Source organism: Camelus ferus, chromosome 17, assembly GCF_009834535.1.
Source record: "Camelus ferus isolate YT-003-E chromosome 17, BCGSAC_Cfer_1.0, whole genome shotgun sequence".
Classification (NCBI taxonomy): domain Eukaryota; kingdom Metazoa; phylum Chordata; class Mammalia; order Artiodactyla; family Camelidae; genus Camelus; species Camelus ferus.
The window spans coordinates 31,543,649-31,568,216 of NC_045712.1; the positions used below are offsets into that span (position 1 = coordinate 31,543,649).

The following is a 24,568-nucleotide window of genomic DNA, read 5'->3' on the forward strand; positions in this document are numbered from 1 at the left end:
GGGGCCTCCCCTCCACCGCTGAACTGCGGGGCTGGGCTTGCCATCCTCGTCAAGGCATAAGCAGGGCTGACTTACGGCGCCCGCGTTGGGCAGAGCCTCGGTGGCCTCGGTGAAGCTGCTGCTGCATCTCCGTCGAGGTGGGGTGTCGGGGCGCCTGGGCCAGCTGCCAGGACCTGCAGGAGGGAGCAGCCCCGAGGAGGGGGGGCGAGTGTGCACCCCGCGGCTGCACTCAGCCCTCCTGACCCTTGGGGCGGGGCCACACCAGCTGCTGGGAAGACGCCTCAGGGCCCCAGACCAGGAGGGCCCAAGGTGACTGAGCTGCTGCTAAAAATAGTCCTGCAGGTTTGGCCCACTTCAGTTTGCAGAGATGCTGGCAAAGGGAAGAGACGTGGGGTCAACTGTTTACCTGGCACAGGGGCTTGTCCACTGACCTTCCCTTCCCAGCGCCGCCGAAGGCCCAGTGAGGCCTGGGCCACTTCCTTGCTTGGAGGTTGGCAGTATAGTAAAAAGATGAAGAAATGCCAAAATGGGCTTGCAAAACCTGTGGTCCATCTTCAGTGTCAAAGTGTGTGCCTGGCACAACTTGTGGCAAGAGACGTGCGTTGGTCTTCGTCCCGCCCCTGGCCCAGAGCTCTGAAAACCCTCGGAACCCCCTGCGATGAGCAGGGAACGGGTGTCTTCTGTTGCACTAAGGAGGAGACCTCCAGAACTCACCTGAGGGCGGGGCGGGGCTGGCCACCAGCGGAGCCCACGGCGCTACCAGCCGGCCTTCTGAGGCTGGGGGGCTGAATCAGCCGCTGTCGGCCAGCGACTCAGCCCGTGCAAGGCAACTCCCACAAACGCCACAGGATGGGCTGGGGGCTTCCAGCTGGTGACCATGGGAGACTGGGGAGGGGGGCGCTGGAGGCGCAAGGGAGCTCTGCACCCTCCCTGTGGCTCCGCCCTGCCTGCTCCGAGTCACATCCTTCCGTGACAAGCCTGCTGCCTCCTGAGTCAGACGCCTCTGAGTTCTGGGAGCTGCTCTAGCGGATTAACGGACCCGAGGGGCGTCGTGGGAACCTCTGGTCTCTGGCCGGTGGGTCAGAAGCACAGTGCCAGCCTGGACTTGAGGACGGCGTCTGAAGGGGGGCGGTCTCGCGGGGCCGGGGCTCAGGGTCTGTGCTGACTGCAGGTGGGCCGTGTCAGAACGGGTGGAGTCACAGGACGCTGAGACAGCTGGTGGTGCCCCCCACCCCCACTGTAATCGGGAGCAGAACCTTTTAACAAGGAACACACATTGGTTCTTAAAGTACAGTGTAACGTGGTTGTGCTAGGATCGAACAATTACAGGATTTGTTGAAAACTAAGCCGTGCGTACCGTGTGGTGAACGGGCACGGGCTTCGCGGGGACGGATGTCCGTCTTTCTCCCTCTGGTGGCACGCGGGGCCTCTGCTCCCTGAATCGCCTCACTTGCCGTTGACGTCCAAGTCCAGCAGGGAGAGGGTCTGTTTTACAAGGTGAAAAGTCCTAGGGGTGACGGTGATGGGGCTGCACAGCCACATGAATGGACTCACTGCCGCCGAACGGTACGTTGAGAGTGGTTAAGTCGGTAGATTTCAAGTTATGTGTAATTTACCACAATTTTATATTTCAAAAGTCTGTGCATTGACGCTTTTGTAAATAGAGAATTGAGAGCAATATATTAATTTCATCTAGGTCGTGTGTATAGATTGGTAATGTGATTTAAGAATCTTGTTAGAGGATTTAAAAGGATGGCATAAAAATACTTGTATAAAGTGAAGATATTGGGATGGGCAGCATTGAGAAGCATTGACGTACATTTTACCCTATTTGGACACTCCCAAAACTGAGTTTGATTATAAATTACGGCCAGAGGTGGCCTCTCTCCCCCTGCAGCCATCAGGACCCGCTGTGTAGACAGCCCTGAATTCTCAGCAGCTCCTGCGTCACGTCCTGTCGGGCCAGCAGAGGGTCCCTGCTCCTTGGAGTCACTCAGCGTTCTGAGCAGATAGGCTGCAGCTTCTCACATACTGCTGGTCACCCTGTGGGACTGGGAAAAGGATCTTGGCTGTTCATTAAATGCTCTGGTGAGAAGTGATACTCTTGTCCAGGCTTAGAGACACGACCACTGCCCACAAGAAGACCAGGAGGGCCCTCTCTGGGCATCTGGATGGCAAGGAGGACGGACGTTGGTCATGAGCACTGACCTCCCACTGCACGCTTGTAGTCAGTTCCTTACGATGCATTTTCAGAAGTGGGATTACTGAGCCAAAGGGTCTTGATTCCTGCTGACAAGAGGCCTCTCAGGAAGGTTTAATACACAGTTGTTCTGAGGACTTATTCCAGAGTATTTTCATGTGCTTTGACACAGTACCTGCAAATGGCGACGATGTGGTTCTTGCCTTTGAAATGTGTGTGCTCATGCCCTGCCAGAGTGTCTCGGCCAAGAGCTTTCACCCTGCGAAGGAACAGTGGTGAGCCAGGCAATCACGTGCCTCGTCTGAGAACACAGCCACCACCCAGCCTCGGACGGCAGAGGGCAGAGTCCTCTCCCCCTTGCTCAGGGCATCGCTGTGACAACTGTTCCAGAACAGTTTTCTCTCTTTCAGAACGTTTCTGCCAGCACACAGCATGCGGCACCCCACTTTTTTTGGTCCTGTTTCTGCAGATGCTCTGGCAGAGCCATCTCCCTTCCATTCCAGTGTCTCCTCCCGCTATCCTTGGAACTCACTCTGGGCAGGATTGCGTCCTGACCGCGCCTCTAAAATGGCTAACCCTGAGGTCACCAACGGCCTGCACCTGGCAGATCCGGGGGTCAGCCCTCGGTTCCCACTGGACATCCTGGAAGGCCCTCTGCACTGAGCTCCCAGGACACCCGCCTCCCACAGCTCATCATCACCTCCCCAGTCTCAAAAGAGTGAGAGCCCAGGGCACGGCCTTGGTCGGACCTCTCCTCTGTCTGTACTCGCGCCCTCGCCAAACTCATCCAGGGTCCTAGCAGCCTCAGCCTGCTCCTCCCTCCGTAATCCCACTGCATAACCGTGTCCTTAACTCACCCATGTGGCTGCTTGGTGGGCATTTTGAGGTTCATGCATCCCAAACCCGCCCACGTGACTGTCCCTCCGATGGTGTCCCTGTCTCGCTACAGGCACGTCCAGTCCTCCAGCTGTTCAAGCAGGACGTCCAGATGGCGCCCTCACGTCTTCTTTCTCTCACTCCCCGTACACAGTCCATCAGTGAATCTCACCAGTGTTGCTTTCAGAAAACGTCCAGAAAAATCAGCCGCCATCACTCCCACCGCATCACCTGTGCTCGCACCTGATTGGAGAGGGCGGCCGCCTCGAGTCTAATCCCTCACTGAGACGTCGACGCAGGCATTTCGTTTCTTAAAACCAGTCTGCATCAAGGGCTTTTGCTGTTTGAAAGCCGCCTGATGGCTGAGAGGCTGGACAGAGCATTCCCTGTTTCTCTCAGATTCTGTGGGCGGCGTCTGAGCTGGTGTCGGTGGGTCCTCACCGGTGAGTCTGCAGTCAGGTCCTGGCCGTGTTGGCAGCAGGGCGCCTGGGAGCTGGCGACACGGGGCCCACATCCCTGACCCTCTGCGGGGCTGGCTCGGGCTGGGACCAGGCGTGGCACCACATCCTTTTTCTGAGTAAGTGCAAAGCTCAGCCTTAAAAGGCTTCTGGTGAGTTCCCTTCCCTTGGCTCTTGACATGTGGATCAAGTCAGATCAGCAGAGAGCTGAGGGCTGCAGTGTCAACAGCAGGGGCCCCCACCTCCCGACTATGGTCGGGCAGGACCCCATCTGGCTGCACTGTTGCAGGGGCGCTGCTCGTCCTGGCTGCGCTTGGACGTGCGCTCAGCCTACCTCGGGAAGTTCACAGGAACAACTGCCTGCAGTTTACCGCTGTTGAAGAGAAATTAATCAATTGTCAATCTAAGAAAGAAATGGACAATTTTATTCAAACCAACCTGAGGATTATAACCCAGGAGACAGTCTCTCAGAGAGCTCCGAGGACAGTTCTGAAGCGGGGGGGGGGGGACAGGCCCATGTCCGTGTGACCCAGTCGCGTCTCGACAGCAGGTCACAGCTGTTCACAGGGAACAGGATCTAAATTTGAGGCTTTTCTAAAGTGGGAAGATGCAAGAAATGCGTTCATAAAGTCTCCTGAAAGTATCTATCTGAGGGCCAGCTCTGCCAGTTTCCCCAGAGCACGAAGTGCCTCATCCCGATCTTTGCCCCAAATTCCTTTCTGGGTTGCTGCAGGTGCACGGCTGCGGTGGGTGATGACCGGACTCTTGTAGGACTGGATGGTGGACAACATTCTTTATCTACAATCCCCTTCCTTTCGGGCTTAATGATGACCAAGGTGTGGGAGGCATTTCATGACCAGTTTGTCCCGAGGCTGCTCATTCCCAGGTCAGGTGAAGACCTGGTTGACAGGCTGGCCAGTCTGTGTGCTGTTCCCGGGCGAGGGCCTGGTCACCGACAGCAGCCCAGAGCCTCGGAGCCGCCTGTCTCACTGGCCTGTGACAGCCCAGGACACGGTTCCGTCTGTGGCTTCTTCCCACGTCAAGAGTCACTATTACAACCACTTGTCTTGGAGGACGGTAGATTTGGTCAGCTTTTTCGGACCACCTGGTCATTATTTTTATCAGAGACTCAGCACGCGTTTGGCCATGCAAGAAACAGTAATCTCGTAAAACAGGCCGCATGCAAGCACTATAGTGACATTAACAAGGTCAAAAGTAAGTATTGAAAATAAGAACTTCCATTAGGTGCGGCCCAGCATCGCCCCAGGTCGTCTGACCAGTCTGTTCTGCACCAGTCAGTGGCACGTTGGCACCGTACATAAAGTCCACCACAGAGTCTGCACGCACAAGGTGCGCAGTGGGTCATCCTTTCCCCTTACAGGACTGAGGAGGACTGTTATCTCCTAAGGAGTTACGTGGCTGGTGCCGGAAGGAAAGCTGATCTTCATGGCTGAGCGGGTGTTTCTGCCATTGTGTTACCACGTGACACAGCCGCACAGTGCACACTGGAGGGGGGGGGGGCGGCCAAGGGGCAGAGGAAGAGGGTGTGTTTAAATTTTTCTTGTCTTGCCTTAAAATATGCATTTCATCCCATCACCACCCTGTGTAGAATCCTGCACACAGCGGTCACCACGCCCCACGTTTCAGGAGGACTCATGAAACGAAGTTCTCTTCTCCAGAAAGCAGTTGGTCTCCGTCACACGGACACCGTGAGTCAGGTCACTGGCCAGGCTTCCTCGCACACTTGGCAGCTGGAAAGCTCTGACTGAACTGTGCTCCAGCTTGAGAACCGTGTAAGGTTTCACCGTGTGCAGCCCCAGTGCCAACCACACGCCTGGCTCCCCTTTCGACCGCGCCTCGCTCTGCCCTGATTTGCTCAGGCGTATTTTAACTGTGTTATTTTTCTAAACTGCCTTGAACTCTTCTGTTAACACTGTGAGAAATAAATGCATCTAAAAACTACAAAAAAGAGGGGTAAGCACATCCCCCGAGTGGGGGGCTGCTGGTGGGTCACCTCGTGATGGGGGTCGGGCGTCCTCCCCCCGGTGCTGCAGCGTCTGTGTGCTGGGCAGCGCCCAGCCCCGTGTCCATGGGTCACTTCCAGCTGGACAAGGAGGGCAAGGAGGGGGAGACGGCCGTGACCCCGACTCCCCCCATCCAAGGCTGTGTCTCGGGAGTGGCACCTGTCACTGCCACTCGAGTTCTGTCCACCGCCCGGCTGCAAAGGAGGGTGGGGATTCTGTCCTTCTGGTGGCCATGAGCCCAGGTAAAATCTGGGAGTTCTCTGAGAGTTCTGTGGGCGTTCAGGGCTGCAACCAAGCCCTGGCCTGAAGGGGAAAGTGTCTCTCGACTGCACTCCAGTGTGGATGGGCCTGTGCTCGAGGCCATGCCTGCTCTCCTGCCCTGAGGCCTGTTTTCTGGGAAGCCAGGCTGACCCCTGGGGATGCCTACATGTCTCACCTAGCTTGGGGGAGCTTGAGAGCACAGGGCAAGGGCCAAGCTGGCTGCATTAGCCTGCACTTTGCTGGGGACGCCTGGCCCTCAGGCTGTTTGAGGTGAGACAACGGGGACCCAGAAGGGGCAGGTCACCTCCGCCAAGCGTCCTCATGACCAGTCCCAGAGAGGCAACAGAGTCCAGCACACACCTCTCCCGTCAGTGGGCACAAGGATCAAGGCTGGGCCCCAGGGTCGGGGGAGCAGCCCTGCCACGGGAAGGCAGGTGGGACTCGGGCAGGGAGGGGCCTCCAAGGGACCTGGCCGGGGCCCGGGCTCCAGGGCTGAGCTGCCCCCTCAAGTAGGGACTGGATCCTCCTGACCCCTAAGGTCTGGGGAGCAGTGGCAGCCTCACAGTGTGTGTGTGGGGGGGGGGGAGCAAGGAGAGAGGGCTGCTCACCCCGGGGTGGCGTGGACACGGGGAGAGAGGCCACCCCAGGGCGGAGGGGCCCGGGTAGCTCTGGGCCAGGGAGCTGTTCTGTAGGAGGGGAGCTCCCGGGTCCCGCCCCTGGGAACTAAAGACAATGACTTGTTTATAAACAGGTAAAACTGGGGCCAACGCGAGGGTTAAGTGACGCAGACAGGTCCTGGATCCCCTCCTCACTGGCTCTTGCTGTCACCCCCGGGGAGATGCGGGGAAGGATGGAGGGAGGGAGGGACGGAGGGATGAGGCAGGAAGGCCGGGAGAGGGGACAGCACAGGGGAGGCCTGGGCCCTGGGGTCCCAGGAGACACAGAAGACACAGAAGACACAAGACAGGGCGAAAGGGGGGCGCTGCTCCTTGGAAACTCCAGCCCAGGGCGGCCTCCGCTGCAGGCCCTTGGCCAGTTCTCAAGGCCGAGGGAGCTGAGAGGGCCGGCCACTCGCTGAGGGACTCCAGGCTGCGTCCCTGTCCGAAGCGTCCCTGCTGGCCCGCTCACTCCCTGGCGTCTCCAGGGGTCACAGTCACCCCCGTGTACCTGCCCCTGAACTTGACCTCAGCACCTGCTTTCTGGGGCGAGAGCGGACACATGCTGCCTGGAGGGCAGCCCGGACGCGCGGGCCCCCCGGGCACACAGACGGGCTGAGAGGCACGTGCTGGCCGCGCCAGTCAGAACCTTTGTTCAAACCTTTATTCTGACCCAGCCGAAGGTAGGTGGCTCTGACCAGACAGGGTGGGGTCCCGGACAGGGACAGGGTGCAGGCAAGAGGCTTCCTCCTCGTCCAGGGGGAAGGGCTGTGCCCTGGGGAGGGGCAGGCCCACAGCCTGGGAGGCGTTCTTCAGTACTCGAAAGTGACCGTCTTGACCCGCAGGTACTCAGACAGGGCGGCTTCTCCTGCAAGACACAGAGTGCCAAGGTGACACGGCATTGTCCCGTGGGTGGCACACCAGCACCGCCCCATCTCTCCCCGCCCCGCCAGGCCTGGCTTCAGAGTGGACCCCTGACTGGGGCTGGCCTCCAACTCCCGGCTTCCACAGGGGCCAGGGAGTGGGGGAGTGTGAAGCTGGAACCGAGGGGGGCCGGGCAGAACCCCACCCCCTGGGCAGGCTGGGTGGGGCTACCACCTCTACCCTGGGGACTCACTGCCCCGTCGGACACACTCTCCCCGTGGGCACCCCACTCTGAGGGCGAAGCCTGAACCCTGACCACGCCTCCAGCCCCTGCAACCTGGCCCCTGCCTGCCTCTCCGGCCTCCTCCTTGCCCCTGGGCCCACACCAGCACTCAGCCTCGCTCTGCAGCTCAAGACCAGAGCTGGTTCCCGGGGGACCCATGTCCCCTCTGCCAAGAACATGCGGCCTCACGCCTTCATGGCCAGCACCTCCAGCCACCTGGGTCTCAGCACGGCGACACATCTTCAGAGAGGCCCACCTGGCCCCCGGCTCAAGTCACCCTCCAGTCTCCTGCTCGGATCACTTTGTCTCCTGCCTGGATCACTTTGTCTCCTGCCTTAGTTCCTGCCTGTCCCCTCCCAGTAAGAACTGAGCAGCCATTCTGTCCACTCTGCCCTCCGGCCCCTGGGACGGGCCTGACGCTGAGTGGCTCTAACAGATGTTTGTTGAATGAGTACGTGAAAGCCAGTACGATTTGGTTACCCAGGTCTTTGCCGAATCCGGACTGCTTGAAACCCCCAAAGGGAGCGGCCACGTCGGTCTTATTGTACGTGTTGATGAACACGGTGCCTGCCTCCAGCTTGTCACTGACATACAGGGCCTTGCTGACGTCCCTGGTGAAGACGCCAGAGGCCAGGCCAAATTCCGTTGCATTGGCCCGAGTCAGCACAGTGTCCACGTCGCTGGGGGGAAACCCAGAAGAACTCCATGAGGAGGGCCAAGGGGCCAGCCCTGGACATGGACACAGAGAGACCCGCACCCCTCTCCCAAGGGGGCCCAGCCCACCCCAAGCTCCATGCCGCCCAGACCCTTCTGAGGAGACCTGTGCCCGGCCTACAGCAAGTGGGGGAGACAGGGCAGCAGAGAGGGAAACGGGGGGAGGAGCCTCGGGCTGGCTCACAGGTCGGGTCATCGCGGGTGAGTCCTCCCTTTACAGACAGGGGGCAGGAGCTCAGAGAGGGGGCGGCTGGCCCCAGCACACGTGGAAAGGTCCACACGCTGGGCATTCCCCAGGGAGCCACGGCAGGGCATCCCCACCACAGACACCGTAGGCTTGAAGGCTTAGCTTTATTCTAACACAGTCAGCATGTGATGAGAGTTTCCTTATTTTCCGACAGCTGAAAGTACAGCACAGGGGGGAAGGCCCCACTTTTGGAATCTGCTCAAAGTCCCAGGGAAGGAAACTGCAGCAGCCCAGGCAGGGTCGGAGTCCAGCTCCTCTCTCTTCACCCCAGCCCTGCCAGCCTGCTGACCAACGGGACATGTGGAGCCAGGTTCGGGGGTTTAGAGGCCCTCTGATGGATCTTAAGGAGACTGGCAGCTTCTACCAGCCCCTGGGAGGGGAGCCAGGTGCGGGGAGGCCCCGGCGCGGCACAGAGAAGGGATGGCTCAGCACCCCCGAACCCTGACCACTGCAGATTCTTGCAGAATGAATAAGGGCTGCTGTCCCCAGGCACTGAGGTCCGCGGTTCATGATGCACAGTGGACACTTAGAGCAGAGCCCAGCACGTGAGAGACACCCAGACAGACACGGAGGACACTCCCAGTGACCAGAAGCCCCACCTCCGTGGCAGAGGACCCTCTGTCCACAGCTCCCGCTTGTATGAACTCCCCTCTCAGCCCCACCGCACACACGAACACCCCAGACACAAGGACAAGGGTCGGGCCTCCCTACCCGTTGGCGAAGCGGGAGATGACCATGACGGGCCCGAAGGACTCCTCGCGGGCAATGAACATGTGGTCCTGCACGTCCGTGAACACCGTCGGCTCGAAGAAGAAGCCTGCAGGACAGAGGCCCGTGGGGGACAGAGGCTGGGGGTGGGGGACAGTGGCCTGGGGGGGGGACAGAGGCCCATGGGGACAGAGGCCTGGGAGGGACAGAGGCCCATGGGGACAGAGGCCCATGGGGGACAGAGGCCCGGGAGGGACAGAGGCCCATGGGGACAGAGGCCCGGGAGGGACAGAGGCCCATGGGGACAGAGGCCCGGGAGGGACAGAGGCCCATGGGGACAGAGGCCCATGGGGGACAGAGGCCCCGGGGTACAGGGGTCCGGGACCCGTGGGAGGCCTGGTCCCGCCAGACCGAGCATGGCAGCTCCCGGCACGGGTGGGCAACTCTCTGTCCCAGTGTGTGCCCCTCCCAGCCTCTCAAGAACGTGGGCTGACAAAGGTGATGCTCAGAGCTGGTCTGTCCAACGCCGCTGCCGAAGCTCTGACTGGGACAAAGCCTGGGTTTTCTAGCGACATTTAATCTGAAAACATGTCTGTATGTCCCCGCCAGCCCGTGGAGTGGGTGGCCTGGTGGACTGGACCACCCAGCACAGCCTGCCTTCTCCTCCCAGCCTAGTGGTGCAGGTGCTCACCCTCTGGCCAGGACATACCGGCCCCCATCCTGACAGCCACCCCACAGAACCACTTCTGGTGGCAAAACGCTGCCTCTGATGATTTCTCCTTTAGACAGAGCCCCGGGCCCCGAGACCCGCTGGACTGAGATTCAATTTGGCCTGACTTAGGGAGAATCAAGAGACTTGAAATTTTCTCTCTAGTGTTTAGAAGAACAAAATTTTTTTAACTTTAAAAGTAACAATAAAATATTCCATATTTTCATACATTTATGAATTATATTTTAACAGTAATCACAATTTCTAAAATGTGAGTCATGTATGAACACATGTTGACTCACGTGCTGTGGCCTGTATTTGCTCAATCTGTAAACGGAATATGGCCCCCAGGTCTCAGTGCTCCGGGCTGGCCAGTCTCTGCCCCTCCTGCCCCTCTGCTGTCACCTCTGCCTGCTCTGGGCCCCTCATCCTCTGCACCCTCTGGCTTCCAGGTGGGTCAGTCACCGGGAGGAGCTGGCATCCATAGCGCTGCCCCTCCCAGGGTCCCGAGAATTCTGCCCTCTGCTCTCACCTCTCAGGTCCGGGGATGGTGGTGGGGCTCCTCATGGTTCTTGGGTGCTGCACCCCTTAACTGCTCTGCCAAAACAAAGCCCCCAGACTCTGGCCTCGTGGACTTAGCAGGAGCAGGAAGGGGAGTGGACAGCCGCAGCCCAGAGGTTATAAAACTCTGTTGAGGTCAGAGGTGCCCATCGGAGCCCCTGGCCAGAGCCTGAGGTCATGTGAATACTGAGTTCACCAGGTGGGGAAACCCAGGAGGCATTTGCTAAGCAGGGAGCAAGAAAACGTAAGACGTAAGATGTAAGATGTATTCAGAAAGGGACTTAAGTACGCCTGGGGGGTGGGTCACGTGCCAGCAAATTAGACCCAGACGGTGAGAAGCCTGGGCGGCCAGTGCGGCAGGCTGGTCACCGGAGGGCGGCTTCAGCCCTGGGGGAGACACGACCAGACTCTGGCAGCTGCATCAGGACAGGATTAGGGGTCCAGGAGGCCCTCAGGAAGCCCTGTGGTGGTCCTGGCTGATGGGAGAGTCGGCTTGAAGGTGGCAGGGATGCAGGGGAGGCGGGAAAGATCTCCAGGTTTGAGAGAAGCAGCAGTGAGTTAAGAGGGAGGATTAGAGCCCGTTCCCTTCCTCCTTCGTGCCGTCAAGTGGGGACCGTGTGAGGCTGGGCTCCGGCACGCGGGTCGGGGGTGTCGGAGACCCCAGGGAGCAGGCCGCCCCGGTGAAACAGCACGTCGCACGTGCCTGCCTCCTCTGGCTCGGTGACTGGGTTGGACAGAAGGTTCTAGAGAGGCAGGTGTGCATGTCTGGGGTCAGGTCAGGGAGGCTGTGATGATGAGATGGATTCGGTCCCATTGAGACTGAGGGACTGGGTGACATGCAGGTGGGGGCCCAGGTGTCCAGAGTCTGGGTAAGGAGGAGCTGGATAGAACCTTGTGGTCCTCCAGAGAAAGCGGCACCATGAGAAGTGCTCCAAGCTCAGGACAGGCCTGGGACTGTCCCTACTCTTAAGGGGCTGGAGGACAGGGGTTTCCAGCCAAGAACAGCTGCAGAAAAGTGACGGCCAAAGGCAGGAAAACCCTGGAGCCCAGGGCCCTGGGTCCACAGTCCATGGTTGTGCTTGCGGACATTAGGGTGCACCCCGATGTAAGTTAAGCTGGCTCTGGTGCCTTCACCCTGCTGGGTCCACACCTGGTCTGCCAGGCGTCCAAACAGCCAAGGTCCACCCCATCCAGGCTCCCGGGTGGGGCCCGAGCCTGGGAGCCTGATGGTGCAGATTCCTGGCCCTCAGACACCTTGGTCAGAGCTGGGCAGCAAACCAGAGGCCCTGCTCCCGCTGCTTCCCTGGCCCCTTGGAGGGCGGTTGACTGACCTGGCCGGGGGACCTGGTTCCCTCCACAGACCAGCGTGGCCCCTTCCTCCACGCCGCGGTGGCAGTACTCCAGCAGCTTCCGGAGGTGGGCCTGGTGGTTCTGCGGCCCGTGGTTGGTGCCCCGGTCCAGGGGGTCACCGATCTTCATCTTCCTCACCTCTTCCACCTGCCAAGGTCCTCCTGGTCAGTGCCGCTGAGGTGCGTGGTCTCTGACTGTGGTCACTCCCTGACACACCTCCCACGTATGCATTTTCAGTGACTGACCACTGGCCCCCGAAGAAAGCCCATGTGCTGGACTCTGGCATCAGGGTCTCCCGTATTCTGGTTCCAAACCTGCCTTCCAGGCTGAACCCCAAATGCACGCTCTGTACAGAGATGTGAGCCAGATGTCGGAGGAGCTGGGACAGCGCAGGGCAGTGCAGGTGTGTGTTGGGGCAGCATAGGGAGGTTCTGCTCCCGGCCTCACAGACTGAGGAGCGGGGACTCCAGGACACGGGGTGGGGGTGGGGAAATAACACGGTAACGCCCTGGCCACAAGGGGGGCAGACTGAGTGGAATGGAGGAGCCTGCGCCTGGAGTCCACCCACCCCTGCCCACACCTCTCCCTGCTTCAGAGCCCAACTGTGGGACCCCCTCCTCCAGGAAGCTTTCCCTGTTGCCTCGGCCAACATAAAGCAGGTCTGGGCTTTGCTGCCTGGTGATGCTGGCCTGGGTCTCCTCCAGGAAGCACCAGGTGTCACCTGATGACTCCAGGGCTGGGATGGGGAGACTCAGAAGTGAGCCGGGCAGGAGATGCTCACTGCTGGGTCAGGAAAAGGAACCCAGGTGGACACAACCAGCGGGAGGCAGGTGCCAGACCCTCTGTGCTCCAGGCCCTTCCCTCTCCCCGCGGTTCCCTAGGACCGGGCACGGTCATCCCCACCCTCACAGCCGGGCCTCCTCCTCCTCGGGGCCGGGGCCACTTCACCCCCTGCAGGCTCTGCACCACTAATCAGGCCTAATCAGATGCAGGGGGGACTCATGCCCCCGGGATTGCCCTCTGCCCTCCCACCAGGAAAAGTTCAGCAACTCTGACTATCCTGAAGGGGGACCCCAAGCCAGGACCCGGCCCCCACTTTGCTCCAGCCTGGCCACCTGGCTGCTCCTCCGTCCCCCAGAGATGATGCCAAGAACAACCTTGCTGTGTTTCCCAGATGTGCACCTCACTTCCCGGGTTTGGGAACCAGGCCCACCCGAACCACTGTGCCTGGGATTCTGGCCCTGCCCTCACCCCTGGGAGACTGGCAACAGCCCTGCAGACTCGGGCGGGGGGCCACGCACCGGGGGCGGGGCTCCCACAACCGCAAACGCTCAGGGACTGCTTCCAGTCGGCCCGTCCCAGCCCCCACCTGGCTCTGCCTGTGCGGGGCCTGTCACAGCGAAGAACCAGCTCCCCTACCGTGGAAGGTTACACAAACGGGCACGAATGCTCTCCTTTCTTGATGGTCCCCTCTGGGGGGGCAGTTCCCACCCTTGAGTCTGTGGCTTGCTCGGGCAGTAGGAGCCAGTAGAAGCCACATCCAGTGAGTTCAGAGGCCTCTGAACGCCTGCTCTCGCTCCTGGGGCTCCTGCCCTGGTCCTGCCTGTGCCTGAGCCCAGCATAGCCACCCAGCACCCAGCTGCCCGGCCACCAGCCACAGAGCTCAGTTCCACGAGGCCCCGGCTGCTGCCACGCCGCGGGGACTGCAGGCCTGCGTGGACGTCGCTGTCTCAGCCACCACGTGCTGGGAGGGATGAGCTCCCTCCGAGGAAATCCGCTCCTCCCCTCCTTCAGCATTTTCACCCAGTATTCCCGGGCCCAGACCCGCTCTCATTTCTCCTAGCTTCCCAAACGCAGTTTGTCTAACCCTGCACAGCGGCAGTGCTTCCGGCCCCTCACATCTGCTCTCCAGGGCGCGAGGGTGTCTGAGCCAGAGCTCCCAGGCCCTGCTGTGGCTGAACGGCCAGGGACGACCTTCCCACAGAGCTGGGAGAGAGTGGTCCCTCTGGTTCTAGTCGTGGGAAGGCGGGAGCAGGTGCTGCCCACGCCCGCCCACGCCTTACCTGCGGCGCCCACCCTGCGGCTCAGCTCTGTGACAGGAGCGGCAGGAGCCCCTCCCCCTCACGACCTGCACCAGCGTGAGCTGTGGGCTGCTCACTCGTTCTTTCTTTCTTTCTTCCTTTCTTTTCTCAGACTGTTTTGGGGGGAGGTAATTAGATTTATTTGTTATTATTATTATCATTATTTTTAATGGCGGCACTGGGGATTGAACCCAAGGCCTCGTGCATGCTAAGCATGTGCTCTACCACTGAGCTGTCCCCTCCCCCTGCTATTTCTTGCTGAAATGATGAAAGCCAGTGAAGGCTTGTTTGGCCCAGCCCTGCCTCCACGCCCCCCAGCCCCTTGCATTGGGTCAACCAGCAGAGCCAAGACCCTGCGGCAGAACTTACCACCTTCTGCACAAACTGGTCGTGAATCGAGTCCTCTACGAAGAGCCGGCCGGCCGCAATGCAGTTCTCGCCTTTGTTGAAGAAGACAGAGCTCATTCCCTGTGCAGAAGAGACGGACGACCTGGGTCGCAACCACGCCTGGACGCAGCCCCCAGCCCCATCGGGCCCAGATGCCCCCTTCTGATAGGGAAGGGGAGGGAGGCATGTGTCCTGACCCCGCAGCCATCCAGGCCCACTCCTCTGGGCACACCTGCCCCACTGGTTCCCCATCCCCAGAGAGGAGAGGCCGGAGGGGACGGCGTGGGGAGTGAGGTCACGTGGGGAGGGGGACTCCCCGCTGGGGCCCAGGCCAGAGAGGAGAGGACGAGGGGGAGTGGAGCACAGTGAGCTGAGGCCGCATGCTGGCCGGGCTCTGGGTGGGTAGGGGGTCAGAGCTGCACACTGGGGCTGAGCTGGACAGGGGCTGTCGCGTGGATCAGGCAGCAGGGTGGGCCCCTGGGGAGGGGAGGGGCCAGCCCAGGCCCAGGTCCAGAATAAATGTCCTCAGATGCCCGGGATCCTGCTTTTCAGACCAGGGGTCCTGGCGTAGGGGCTGGGCTGCAGTGCCCAGTGACAAAGACAGGCCCCCATTTGGCCGCCAAGACCCCTGACTGACCAACGGTGCCTCCTGATTACCCCCTAATGAGGCTGAACCCCCTCCAAGCTGTGCCGGGGCCACAGTGTCCTCCCAGGCACAGTGGGGCCTGGGTGGTGGGACATCTTGGCACTGGGTTGAACCAGGCCTGACAAGTTTGCTCCCACAGGCCTTCAGGAGACCGATCACGACAATGACTACAGGACAGCCCCCCCACGGCACCTGCCACGTGGTCCACACCCTTCAGACTAACGCCTGAACCCCCGTTTCCATCCTCCCTGCCACCCGGTGAGAGCACGAGGCCCAGAAAGGCTGCCCAGCGAGTCCCTGGTGGGGCTGGACAAGTGCGGACACAAGGTCCAGGGAGGTTGCTGCCCAAGTGCCCAGGGTTCTGCCTGCTCCTCTCTCGGACAGGAAACCTGCCACACTGATGTCAGAACGGGTGGGACCTGGCTCACGTTTCCCAACCTCTGGAGCTGATTTCTGTGATCCTGGCAGTTGTCACACTTCTTGGGGGTCTGTTTGGGAGGGCACACGCCACTCTTTGTCCCCTAGGCCTCTCCTGTCAGTCTATGCTTGTGGTGACCCTGTGGTCCAGGCCGACGGTGCGTTTGCCTGGGGACCTGGGGCCCCCGCCCCGCTCCCTCCGCGCGGCCCTCACCATCTGCACGGCCTTGCTGAGGTCACAGTCCGCAAAGATGATGAGGGGCGACTTCCCGCCCAGCTCCAGGGAGACCTTCTTCACGTTACTCATGGCACAGCTGGAGGAACAGGGATTGGTGGGGCGAGGTCCACGGGAGCCTGGGACGCAGGGGCTCTGGGTGGAGGGGCGAGGACGGCTCTCCAAAGAGCAGCAGAGGTGGGGCTGGAGGGCCCCCTCGTGAGGCCAGGCCATGGCCCCTCCCCCAAGTGCCCTCCCCCTCCTCTCCCCTGCCCCCCTACCCCGGGCTTTCCTGCTCTGAGCCCAGCACCAAGCCCAGGCCCACCCCAGGGCCCTGCTCTCACTGCCCCTGCACCACCGCCCGTTCAGAAGTCAGCTCAGCCTCAGTTCCTTCAGGCCTGACCCCAAAGAGAAGGTCACGCAGAGCCCTGTTACGGGCACAGGCATGGTGGCCATTCAAGGAGGGGTGCGGCCCCTGGGGGCACAGACAGGTGTCCCAGGAGACAGAGCATCACAGCACATCGGGAGCTGCACTGGGGAAACCTTGCTTTAGCCCCTACAGAGCTGCCCTGCTGCAGCTGGACTGCCCTGGGAGGCCACACACTGACCCCTGGAACAGAGCAGAAGTGGCCCTCGCGCGTCCTGGAGAAAGGGCTCTGAGACCCTGTGGGTCAGTGTGCTCGGCATGGCCCCAGCTCCTCCCCATTTGTACCTGTCACTCGCTGTGCAGACACCCAAACCTCACCCTGGAATTTCAGCTGCAGTGGGTGGGGTTCAGGGGCCCGGTGGTGCCCGGGGCTGCAGCCGCCGCCCTGGGGTCTGGCCCATCTGCTGCTCTGAGCTTGTGCGACACAGGCCAGAAACACTGTGCGCGCAAACCACCCCCATTGGAAGGGAGGGCCGGGGCTCAGCCCAGGTGGTATCGTGAGTTAGTGACACAACCCAGTGGCCAGAGGCTGAAGTCCGAGGGCCAGGACAGCGGAGGGTCCTGGGCCAGCGCTGTGAGGGGGAGAGAGCCTCCTGCCCTGGCCACAGGAACCCGCACCTTCTGTCTGGTGGCCACGTTAAGAAAACTAAGAAAAACTCAGTGAAATCAATCCTAACATACTGACTTAACTCCATTAATAAAAAGTTTTACCATTTCAACTTGCAGTCTAAATAAAAGCCACTGAGATACTGCACCTCGTGCCAAGTTTAAGACCTGTGTGTCTCGCGGTCACAGCTCATCTCCACCCGGAGCAGCCCCGGCCCTCATGTGCTCGTGGCCGCAGGGAGGCCCCTGCCCCGGGCGGACCCGTCAGATTCCGGGACCCAGAGCCTGCAGGGACCCCTCCTGGAAGGCCACAACCCGGGGCCTGAGAAGCACAGCACGGTCCACCTCCGGACGCTGACCAGAGGCTGCTGCTTCTGCCACACGAGCCCTGGACCCGCCGCCCGACCACGTACCTTTTCATGATGTGCTTTCCCACCTCCGTGGAGCCCGTGAACCCGATTTTCCGCACATCGGGATGGTCCGAGAGTCGCTGGCCGACCAGGGAGCCTGTGGGAGGAGTGGGGGGGGGGCAGGGTGACACAGTGCCAGGGGAGACATAAACCCAGCCACGCCTCCTTGTCCACCGGGGGCTGGAGCCTTGGGCTGCGTGTCCCACATGCCTAGTGCCCCGGGCTCCCTGGGCCTGCTCCCTGGTGCGGGTGGAGCTCTGCCCCTCAAACTTCATATACCGAAGCCCTGACCCCTGTACCTCGGATGTGAGTGCATTTGGAGGTGGAGCCTTTAATGTGGTGATCAAATTAAAATGAGGTCCTTAGGGTGGGCCTGGTCCAATATAACCAGTACCCTTACAAGAGGAGGTCACTGACAGGCACACCCAAGTGAGGACACAGGGCAAAGACGGCGTCTACACACCAAGGAGAGAGGCCTCGGGAGGAATCAGCCTGGACACCTTGATCCTGGGTGTCCAGCCTCCAGGACGGGAAAGAATAAGCATCCGCTCTTAAGCTGCCCCACGCGTGGTGCTTGTGACAGCAGCAAACCCGCACTGTCACACGGCTTCCAGTGACTGGGTTTCACCCCAGGTGAGGGCACCCAGCTGGCACTCGCCGCTTCTCCTGTGTGGGTCCTGGGACTCCGAGCCCCACTACACCCTACACCCCACACCCCACAGCCCACAGCTCACGGCCCACACCCCAGGGCCCACACCCCACACCCCAGGGCTCATACCTCACGGCCCAGGGCCCACACCTCACAGCCCACACCCCACACCCCAGGGCCCACACCTCACGGCCCACACCCCACACCCCAGGGCCCACACCTCACGGCCCACACCCCACACCCCAGGGCCCACACCTCACGGCCCACACCCCACACCCCAGGGCCCACACCTCATGGCCCACACCCCACACCCCAGGGCCCACACCTCATGGCCCACACCCCACACCCCAGGGCCCACACCTCACGGCCCACACCCCAGGGCCCACACCCCACACTCCAGGGCTCATACCTCATGGCCCATACCCCACGGCCCACACCCCACACCCCACACCCCAGGGCTCATACCTCACAGCCCAGACCCCTCAGCCCACACCCCACACCCCAGGGCCCACACCCCACGGTCCACACCCCACGGCCCGCAACCCACGGCCTACAGCTCACAGCCCATGGCCCACGGCCCACAGCCCACAGCCCACACCAGGCCTCCTCGGATCGCACCCTGAATGTATTGAATTCCTATTCATTTCCCAACCTCCTTCTTTTTTTTTTAAATTGAGTTATAGCCAATTTACAGTTATAGTCAGTTTACAGTGTTGTGTCAGTTTCTGGCATACGGCACAATCCTTCAGTCAAACATGAACATATATATATTCGTTTTCATATTCGTTTTCACTTTGAAGTACTAAAAGACGTTGGATATATTTCCCCTTGCTGTACAGTATAACCTGTTTATCTATCCTGGTCTCCTTCTTGGTACGACTTCAGGGTCACCTCTCCTCAGACCTCCCGACATCCCTCCCTCTTCCACCTGTCTCCTCTCCGCCTCTCCCCTCTCCTTCTCTGTCTGTCTGTTTCCATTCCCTTTGCTCGCACTTTCCTCACCCAGAATCTTCAGTGCTCAGCGGCTCTGGCTCCTTCCTGGGCCCTCCCCTCTCCTGGGCTCTCCTCAGTGGCCTCACCCTGGCTCGCCCCTTCAGTGCCACCTTCAGGCACATCACCCTCCACACCTGTCTCTCAACAGGCTTCCCTGGACCCAGACCCAGGTGTCATTCCTCGGCCTGCTCCGCGGTTCCACTTGGGCATCTTACAGACTCTCAAATTCTGCAGATTGGAAGCCAAACCCTTGAACTTCCGCAGACCCGCTCCTGCTCCGTGCTCTCCGTGTCCGGTGCAGCCAGCTGCCCAAGCTCCCTCCCTGCCCAGTAATCACCCAGGCCCGGCCCTGGGCCGCGCCACCCGCTGCCCCCGCCTCAGGCCCGGGAGCTCCTGTGCCGGAGGGGCTGCAGTGGGACACTGGCCTTCTTTCTGCAGTGGGACACTGGCTTCTTATGAAGCTCCATAAGGATTCTGGTACTGACTCCACTCCCCCCATTCCTGCTTTAAAAAGTACTGTTTTGGGGAGAAAGTATTTGCAAAAGATCTATCTGATGATGGGCTATTATCCGCAACACACAAAGGACTCAATGATAAGAAAACAAACAGTCCAACTAAAAATGGGTGGGCAAAGGCACACTGCCCAAGGCAATGCAGACTCACTGCACTGCGGTCCCTATCAAATTACCAATGACGTGCTTCACAGAACCAGAATAAAATCTTTCAAAATTTGTGTGGAAACACGAAAGACGTCAAATAGCCAAAACAGTCTTGAAAAAGAAGAATGGAGCTGGGGCAATCGTGCTCTCTGACTTCAGAACACACTACAGAGCTGCATTAATCAAAACAGTATGGTACTGGCACAGAAACAGAAGACTTAAATAGACATCTCTCCAAAGAAGACACCCAGGTGGCCAATAAGTGCTCAATACCGTTAGTTATCAGAGAAACGCAAATCAAAACTACAATGAGGAGTCACCTCACACCAGTCAGAATGGCCATCATTCAAAAGTCCACAAAAGACAAATGCTGGAGAGGCTGTGGGGAAAAGGGAACCCTCCCACACTGCTGGTGGGAATGTAAACTGGTGCAGCCACGATGGAAAACAGCGTGGAGATTCCTCAAAAAACTAAAAATAGACTTACCCTATGATCCAGCAGTCCCACTCCTGGGCATATATCTGGAGGGAACTCTAATTTGAAAAGACACCTGCACCCCAGTGTTCATAATAGCACTACTTACAACAGCCAGCACACGGTAACAATCTAAGTGTCTATTCACAGATGACTGGATAGAGAAGCTGTGGTATATTTATACAATGGACTACTACTCAGCGATAAAAAAGAATGAAATAATGCCATTTGCAGCATCATGGATGGACCTAGAGATTGTCATATTAAGTGAAGTAAGTCCAACAGAGAAAGACAAGTATCATATGATATCACTTATAAATAGAATTTTTTTAAAAATGATATAAATTTTATTTACAAAGCAAAAATAGCCTCATGGACATAGAAAACAAACTATGGCTATCAAAGGAGAAAGGGAAGAGAGGGATAAATGAGGAGAAAAAGACCTGAAAAGACGTCTCACCAAAGAAGATACACAGATGGCAAAGTAAGCAAATGGAAGGCGCTCAACATCATGTACTGTCAGAACAATTTAAACTAAAGCAATAATGAGGCACCACTACACACCTGTCAGAAAGGCCAAAATCAGGAACACTAACACTCAAAGTGCTGGTGAGGACGTGGAGCCGCGGGAACTCCCATCCGTGCTGACAGGGGTGCAGGACGGTGCAGTCACTTTGGAAGACAGCTGGGCAGTTTCTTACAAAACTGAACATACGCTAACCATAGGATCCTGCAATCCTGCTCCTTGGCATTTACCCAAAGGAGTCAGAAACTTTTGTCTACGTCAAAGCCTGCACACGGATGTTTATAGTAGCTTTATTCATAATTGCCAGAAGTTGGAAGCAACCAAGACGTCCTTCAGTAGGTGATGGATAAATAAACTGAGGTCCGTGCTATCTGGCACCACAAAGAAATGAGCTATAGAGTCTCGGAAAGACAGGGAGGAACCTTAGATGCATGTTACTGAGTGAAAGGGCCGATCTGAAAAGGCGACAAATGCTATGATCATAACTTAATGACATTCTGGAAAAGGCAAACTCTGGACAGTTGGAAGATCAGTGGCTGCCAGGAGCTGGTTGGGGGAGGGGTGACCAGGATTTGTCCTCCTCCACGGAGGACCTGGGGCAGTGAACTCTTCCACCTGCTACTACAGTGTGGGATACATGTTACTTCAAGTTTGTCACGGAATGTCCTACCCCAAGGGTGAGCACGAATGTAAACCGTGGACTCCGGGTGACAGCTGTGACAGATGTGGGACGCTGTGAGGGAGGCTCTGGATGTAGGGGGGCGGGGCAGGTAGGGGACGTGTAGACTTGCCACCTGACTTTTCTGTGACCTAAACCTCTCCAAGAAAGCCAAATAATAACAACGAGTCACCGTTCTGGGCAATCCAAGGAGTATTTACAAGAAGGCATCGTACACCAGGCCACAAGGAATTCTCCATTTCAGAAAGCAGAGTTTTTGTGGGCTCTTCTGGGTGGGACTGTGCCCCACTCAGGTCCACACACTGACACCCTAAGACCCGGAAGCACAGCCTGCAGGTGATCTGGGGACAGGGCAGGCCGTGCTGGACGAGGGCAAAGTGCTCTGACAGAAGGGGACGTCTGGACACACACTCAGGAAGGTGCAGGCCAGGGCGCTGCTCTCCGCGCCGGAAGAGGCCCCTGGAGGGAGCACGGCCCTGGGACGCCGCGACCCAGAACTGCTGGGCACCCCGCTGGCCTGGGGCACTGTGCCAACTGCCACACAGGCTGTGTTTTCTGACCACAACATGATAAAACTGGAAATATGGGGACAGAATTCTAGGGGAAAACGCCTGAAAAATAAAAACTCTCTTTACTCACTAGTCAGAGAGGATATCAAAATTGCAATGACATATTATTTAAGAATAATAAACACATGAACACAACGTGTCCTAGAAGTGTGAGGTGAGAGTCACCTCTGAAGGCCAGCACGGAGCCCGGTCCACAGCTTCCCAGGGAAACGGCCACAGCTGCTGAAGCCATGAAGCAGCAACCATTCAAAGCCTCTGGAGATTTTCTTAGAGGCAGGGAGCAAACGAAGAGACATTTATCCAGCAGCGTCTATGGTACCTGAACCGCTCTCCCCGCCCGCTGCCCAGGCGGGTGTGGTCAGGAAGGCGGGCCGGGGTGTGGCCTCTTGGGGGGCAGCAGCGGTCCTCATGTTCTCCAACCTTGAGTTCCAGGGGCTAGATTCACGTGAGTAAGGCCCACCTGCCCCCCACGCAGCGAGGGCTCTGCCCCAGGTGCAGCGGGCTGAGGCTCCCGGGACCTCATCCCCTTGGCCGCAGCTCCTCCACGGGGCCAGCGCCTCAGGCAGTGGCTCAGAGATTCTGGCCAGTGGGAGAGGTTTTCTATGGCAGAGAGCTCCCAATCACTCCCCAAAGGGACTGACTTTATTTGAAACTGTGTGAGGGAGTTCCATCCTGAGGACATTCTAAAAACAATAGAGGCTTTTGGGTGAACAGTTAAGAGGAGGCTGGCAGCCCCATGACAGCAGTAAAGTAAACCACAGGCCAGCTAGTTTAGCAGTGAGAACCGGTGGGGGGGCCCCTCCACGTAAGAGCAAACCTCAAGGGCTGGCCCTGGAAACTGTCCTCGCAAAGGGGCCTGGGTATAATCAGGCCAAGCTGTGGAGCAGTTTGGCCCCAGGGCACTGCTGAAGCAATATAGCAGCCAGCCCGCAGTCTGGGGCCGAACAGCTGGTGTGGCAACAGAGAGACGCGGAGAGGGGAGGACAGCCTCCACAGCTGCCCTCGTGGGGACGGGCGGGGCACAGCCTCACTGGGAAGGAGGCGGCACTAAACAAGCGAGGAAATGGTGAGAACACACTCCGGAGGGGGGACAGGGGACCAGACCAGAGCTGGTATAATTATTACCTAAAATATAACTTCTTAACAAAAAAAAATCAAGAGGTATGCAAAGAAACTGCAAAATATGACCCATCGCAGAAGGGAAAAAGCAGGCGACACAGACTGGCCTCGAGGGCCCAGGCGTCACACTGCCAGACAGAGGCCCCAGGCAGCCACGACAGGCGCGTGCAAGGGACTGAACCAAACCACACCTGACGGCAGCCACGCTAGCGTCTCAGCAGACGGTGCCACTGCACACGAATGAGAAGAGAACAAGGAGACAGCAGCACAGCCGGAGTGAGAGCTCAGCGGGGCTCAAAAGCAGACTTGAGCAGGAGGAAGAGCAGTCAGCGAACTCGAAGGTGGCTGGAGATGACGCACCCGGAAGACCAGAGAGAAACAGGACGAGGGAAGCGCGGAGCGGGCAGCGGGAGGGCCAGAGGGGACGGGCAGCGGCTGGGGCTTCCCAAGTCTGCTGAGACCGTGCCTCTGTCGCCCAAGAGGCTGCGTGAACCCCACCAAGGCAGCCACCACGAGGCCATGGCCCTGGTGCCAGAGTGAAAACACTGGGACACAAGGACCAAGGAAGCTGAAGGCAGCAAGAGAAAATGACTCGTGAACAAGGGGCCAATGAGACCCACAGCCGACTTCTTAGAAACAGAGAAGGCCAGCGGGCAGTGGGGTGGTGATCAAAACGTGGAGGACATGCCTGTCGCCAGGAGCCTCACGTTCCGCAACACGGCCCTTCAAAAAATAGAGGCGAAATAAAACATTTCCAGTTAGACGAAAACTTAAGATAATCTGTTGCTAGACCCACCTACTGGAAATACTAAAGGAAGTTCTTCAAGCTGAAGACAAATGACCCAGACAGTAATTCAAACCCACAGAAATTAGGAAGGACACCAGTAAAGGTGACGACACAGTAACAGAAGTTGGGGTAAATGCGGATTTCCTCTTCCTTCTTAGCTGGTAACTGCCCCGCTGTGTAGCCGGTCCAGAGCACATACACACGTACAGAAGGCGTAAAGCACCCAGGGAGGCGTCTGAAAGCTAAGCCGTTCCAGGCGTGGGTCTCCCCCACCACGGGAGGGTCTCCTCGGCCCCCCAGGGGCCGCCCCACCTCGGCCCCGCCCGCCTGGGCACACCACGCAGCAGGCCCTTTTCTGACCGGGTGCCCCCGTCCGTGGCCCTTACCAGATCCTGGCAGGATGTTGATTACGCCCTTGGGGATGCCAGCCTTCAAGGTCAGCTCTGCAAACTTCAAGGCTGTGAGTGGGGTCACCTGAGGAGGCAGGAAAGGAGGTTGGGTCAGGTGGGGCTGGGAAGAGGGCTCTGCCTTCGTCAGCTAGCAGCCAGGAGAGCAGGCAGGGGCAGGCTGTGTCCGCCTCAGCGCAAGGTGGGGCTGGGAGCACGCCCTCCTCCTGCCAGGGCTCCAGCCAGCACCCAGGCCAGGGTCCCCCTCCACCCTCATTCCTCCTTCACTTAGTGCACCAAGCCCTCAGGGTGTCCGATTCGGGCCTGCCGAGCAGGGCTTCGTCCTCAGAGGCTGCTGGGAGCACCTCTCCTGAGCCACCGTCAGAACCACCGGCCTCGCGGAAGCACCTCGGCGCCCCGGCAGTGCCCGGTGCCGCGCGCCCCGTCCCGCACCTCTTCTGGAGGGGGGTCGCTTCCCTCCCCTGGGTCTGTGGTCTGCGCGCCACCCACCACCCGGCTCGGGCTGCGAGCTGAGTCTGTGCAGTGCTCAGACCTCGCCGGGGGCTGGGTGACGGCCGCCCTGGGACAAGGGCTTTGACCTGTCAGCAGCCCCCCACCCCCGGAGGGA

General features: G+C 59.2%; 2 protein-coding genes across 3 annotated transcripts in view; both read right to left on the reverse strand.

The window, feature by feature from the left end:
- SLC41A3 (solute carrier family 41 member 3) overlaps window positions 1–96 on the reverse strand; it is a 52,116-nt gene extending 52,020 nt beyond the window's left edge. Inside the window, exon 1 of the mRNA XM_032458824.1 lies at window positions 76–96. The gene's annotated coding sequence lies outside the window, so the exon portion shown is untranslated. The remainder of the gene's footprint in view (window positions 1–75) is intronic.
- Window positions 97–7,102: 7,006 nt separating this feature from the next.
- The window catches only part of ALDH1L1 (aldehyde dehydrogenase 1 family member L1), a 47,004-nt gene continuing 29,538 nt past the window's right edge, over window positions 7,103–24,568 (reverse strand). Inside the window, exons 16-23 of one of the 2 annotated variants that reach the window (XM_032458820.1) lie at window positions 23,941–24,028; window positions 17,103–17,196; window positions 15,657–15,756; window positions 14,362–14,460; window positions 11,893–12,058; window positions 9,295–9,400; window positions 8,103–8,302; window positions 7,103–7,343 (exon numbers count right to left, since the gene is read on the reverse strand). In XM_032458820.1, the coding sequence (XP_032314711.1) occupies window positions 7,288–7,343; window positions 8,103–8,302; window positions 9,295–9,400; window positions 11,893–12,058; window positions 14,362–14,460; window positions 15,657–15,756; window positions 17,103–17,196; window positions 23,941–24,028 (909 nt within the window). In that variant the 3' untranslated portion in view covers window positions 7,103–7,287. Of the gene's footprint in view, window positions 7,344–8,102; window positions 8,303–9,294; window positions 9,401–11,892; window positions 12,059–13,974; window positions 14,106–14,361; window positions 14,461–15,656; window positions 15,757–17,102; window positions 17,197–23,940; window positions 24,029–24,568 lie in introns of those variants that run through there. The other variant, XM_032458821.1, reaches the window with a different exon arrangement.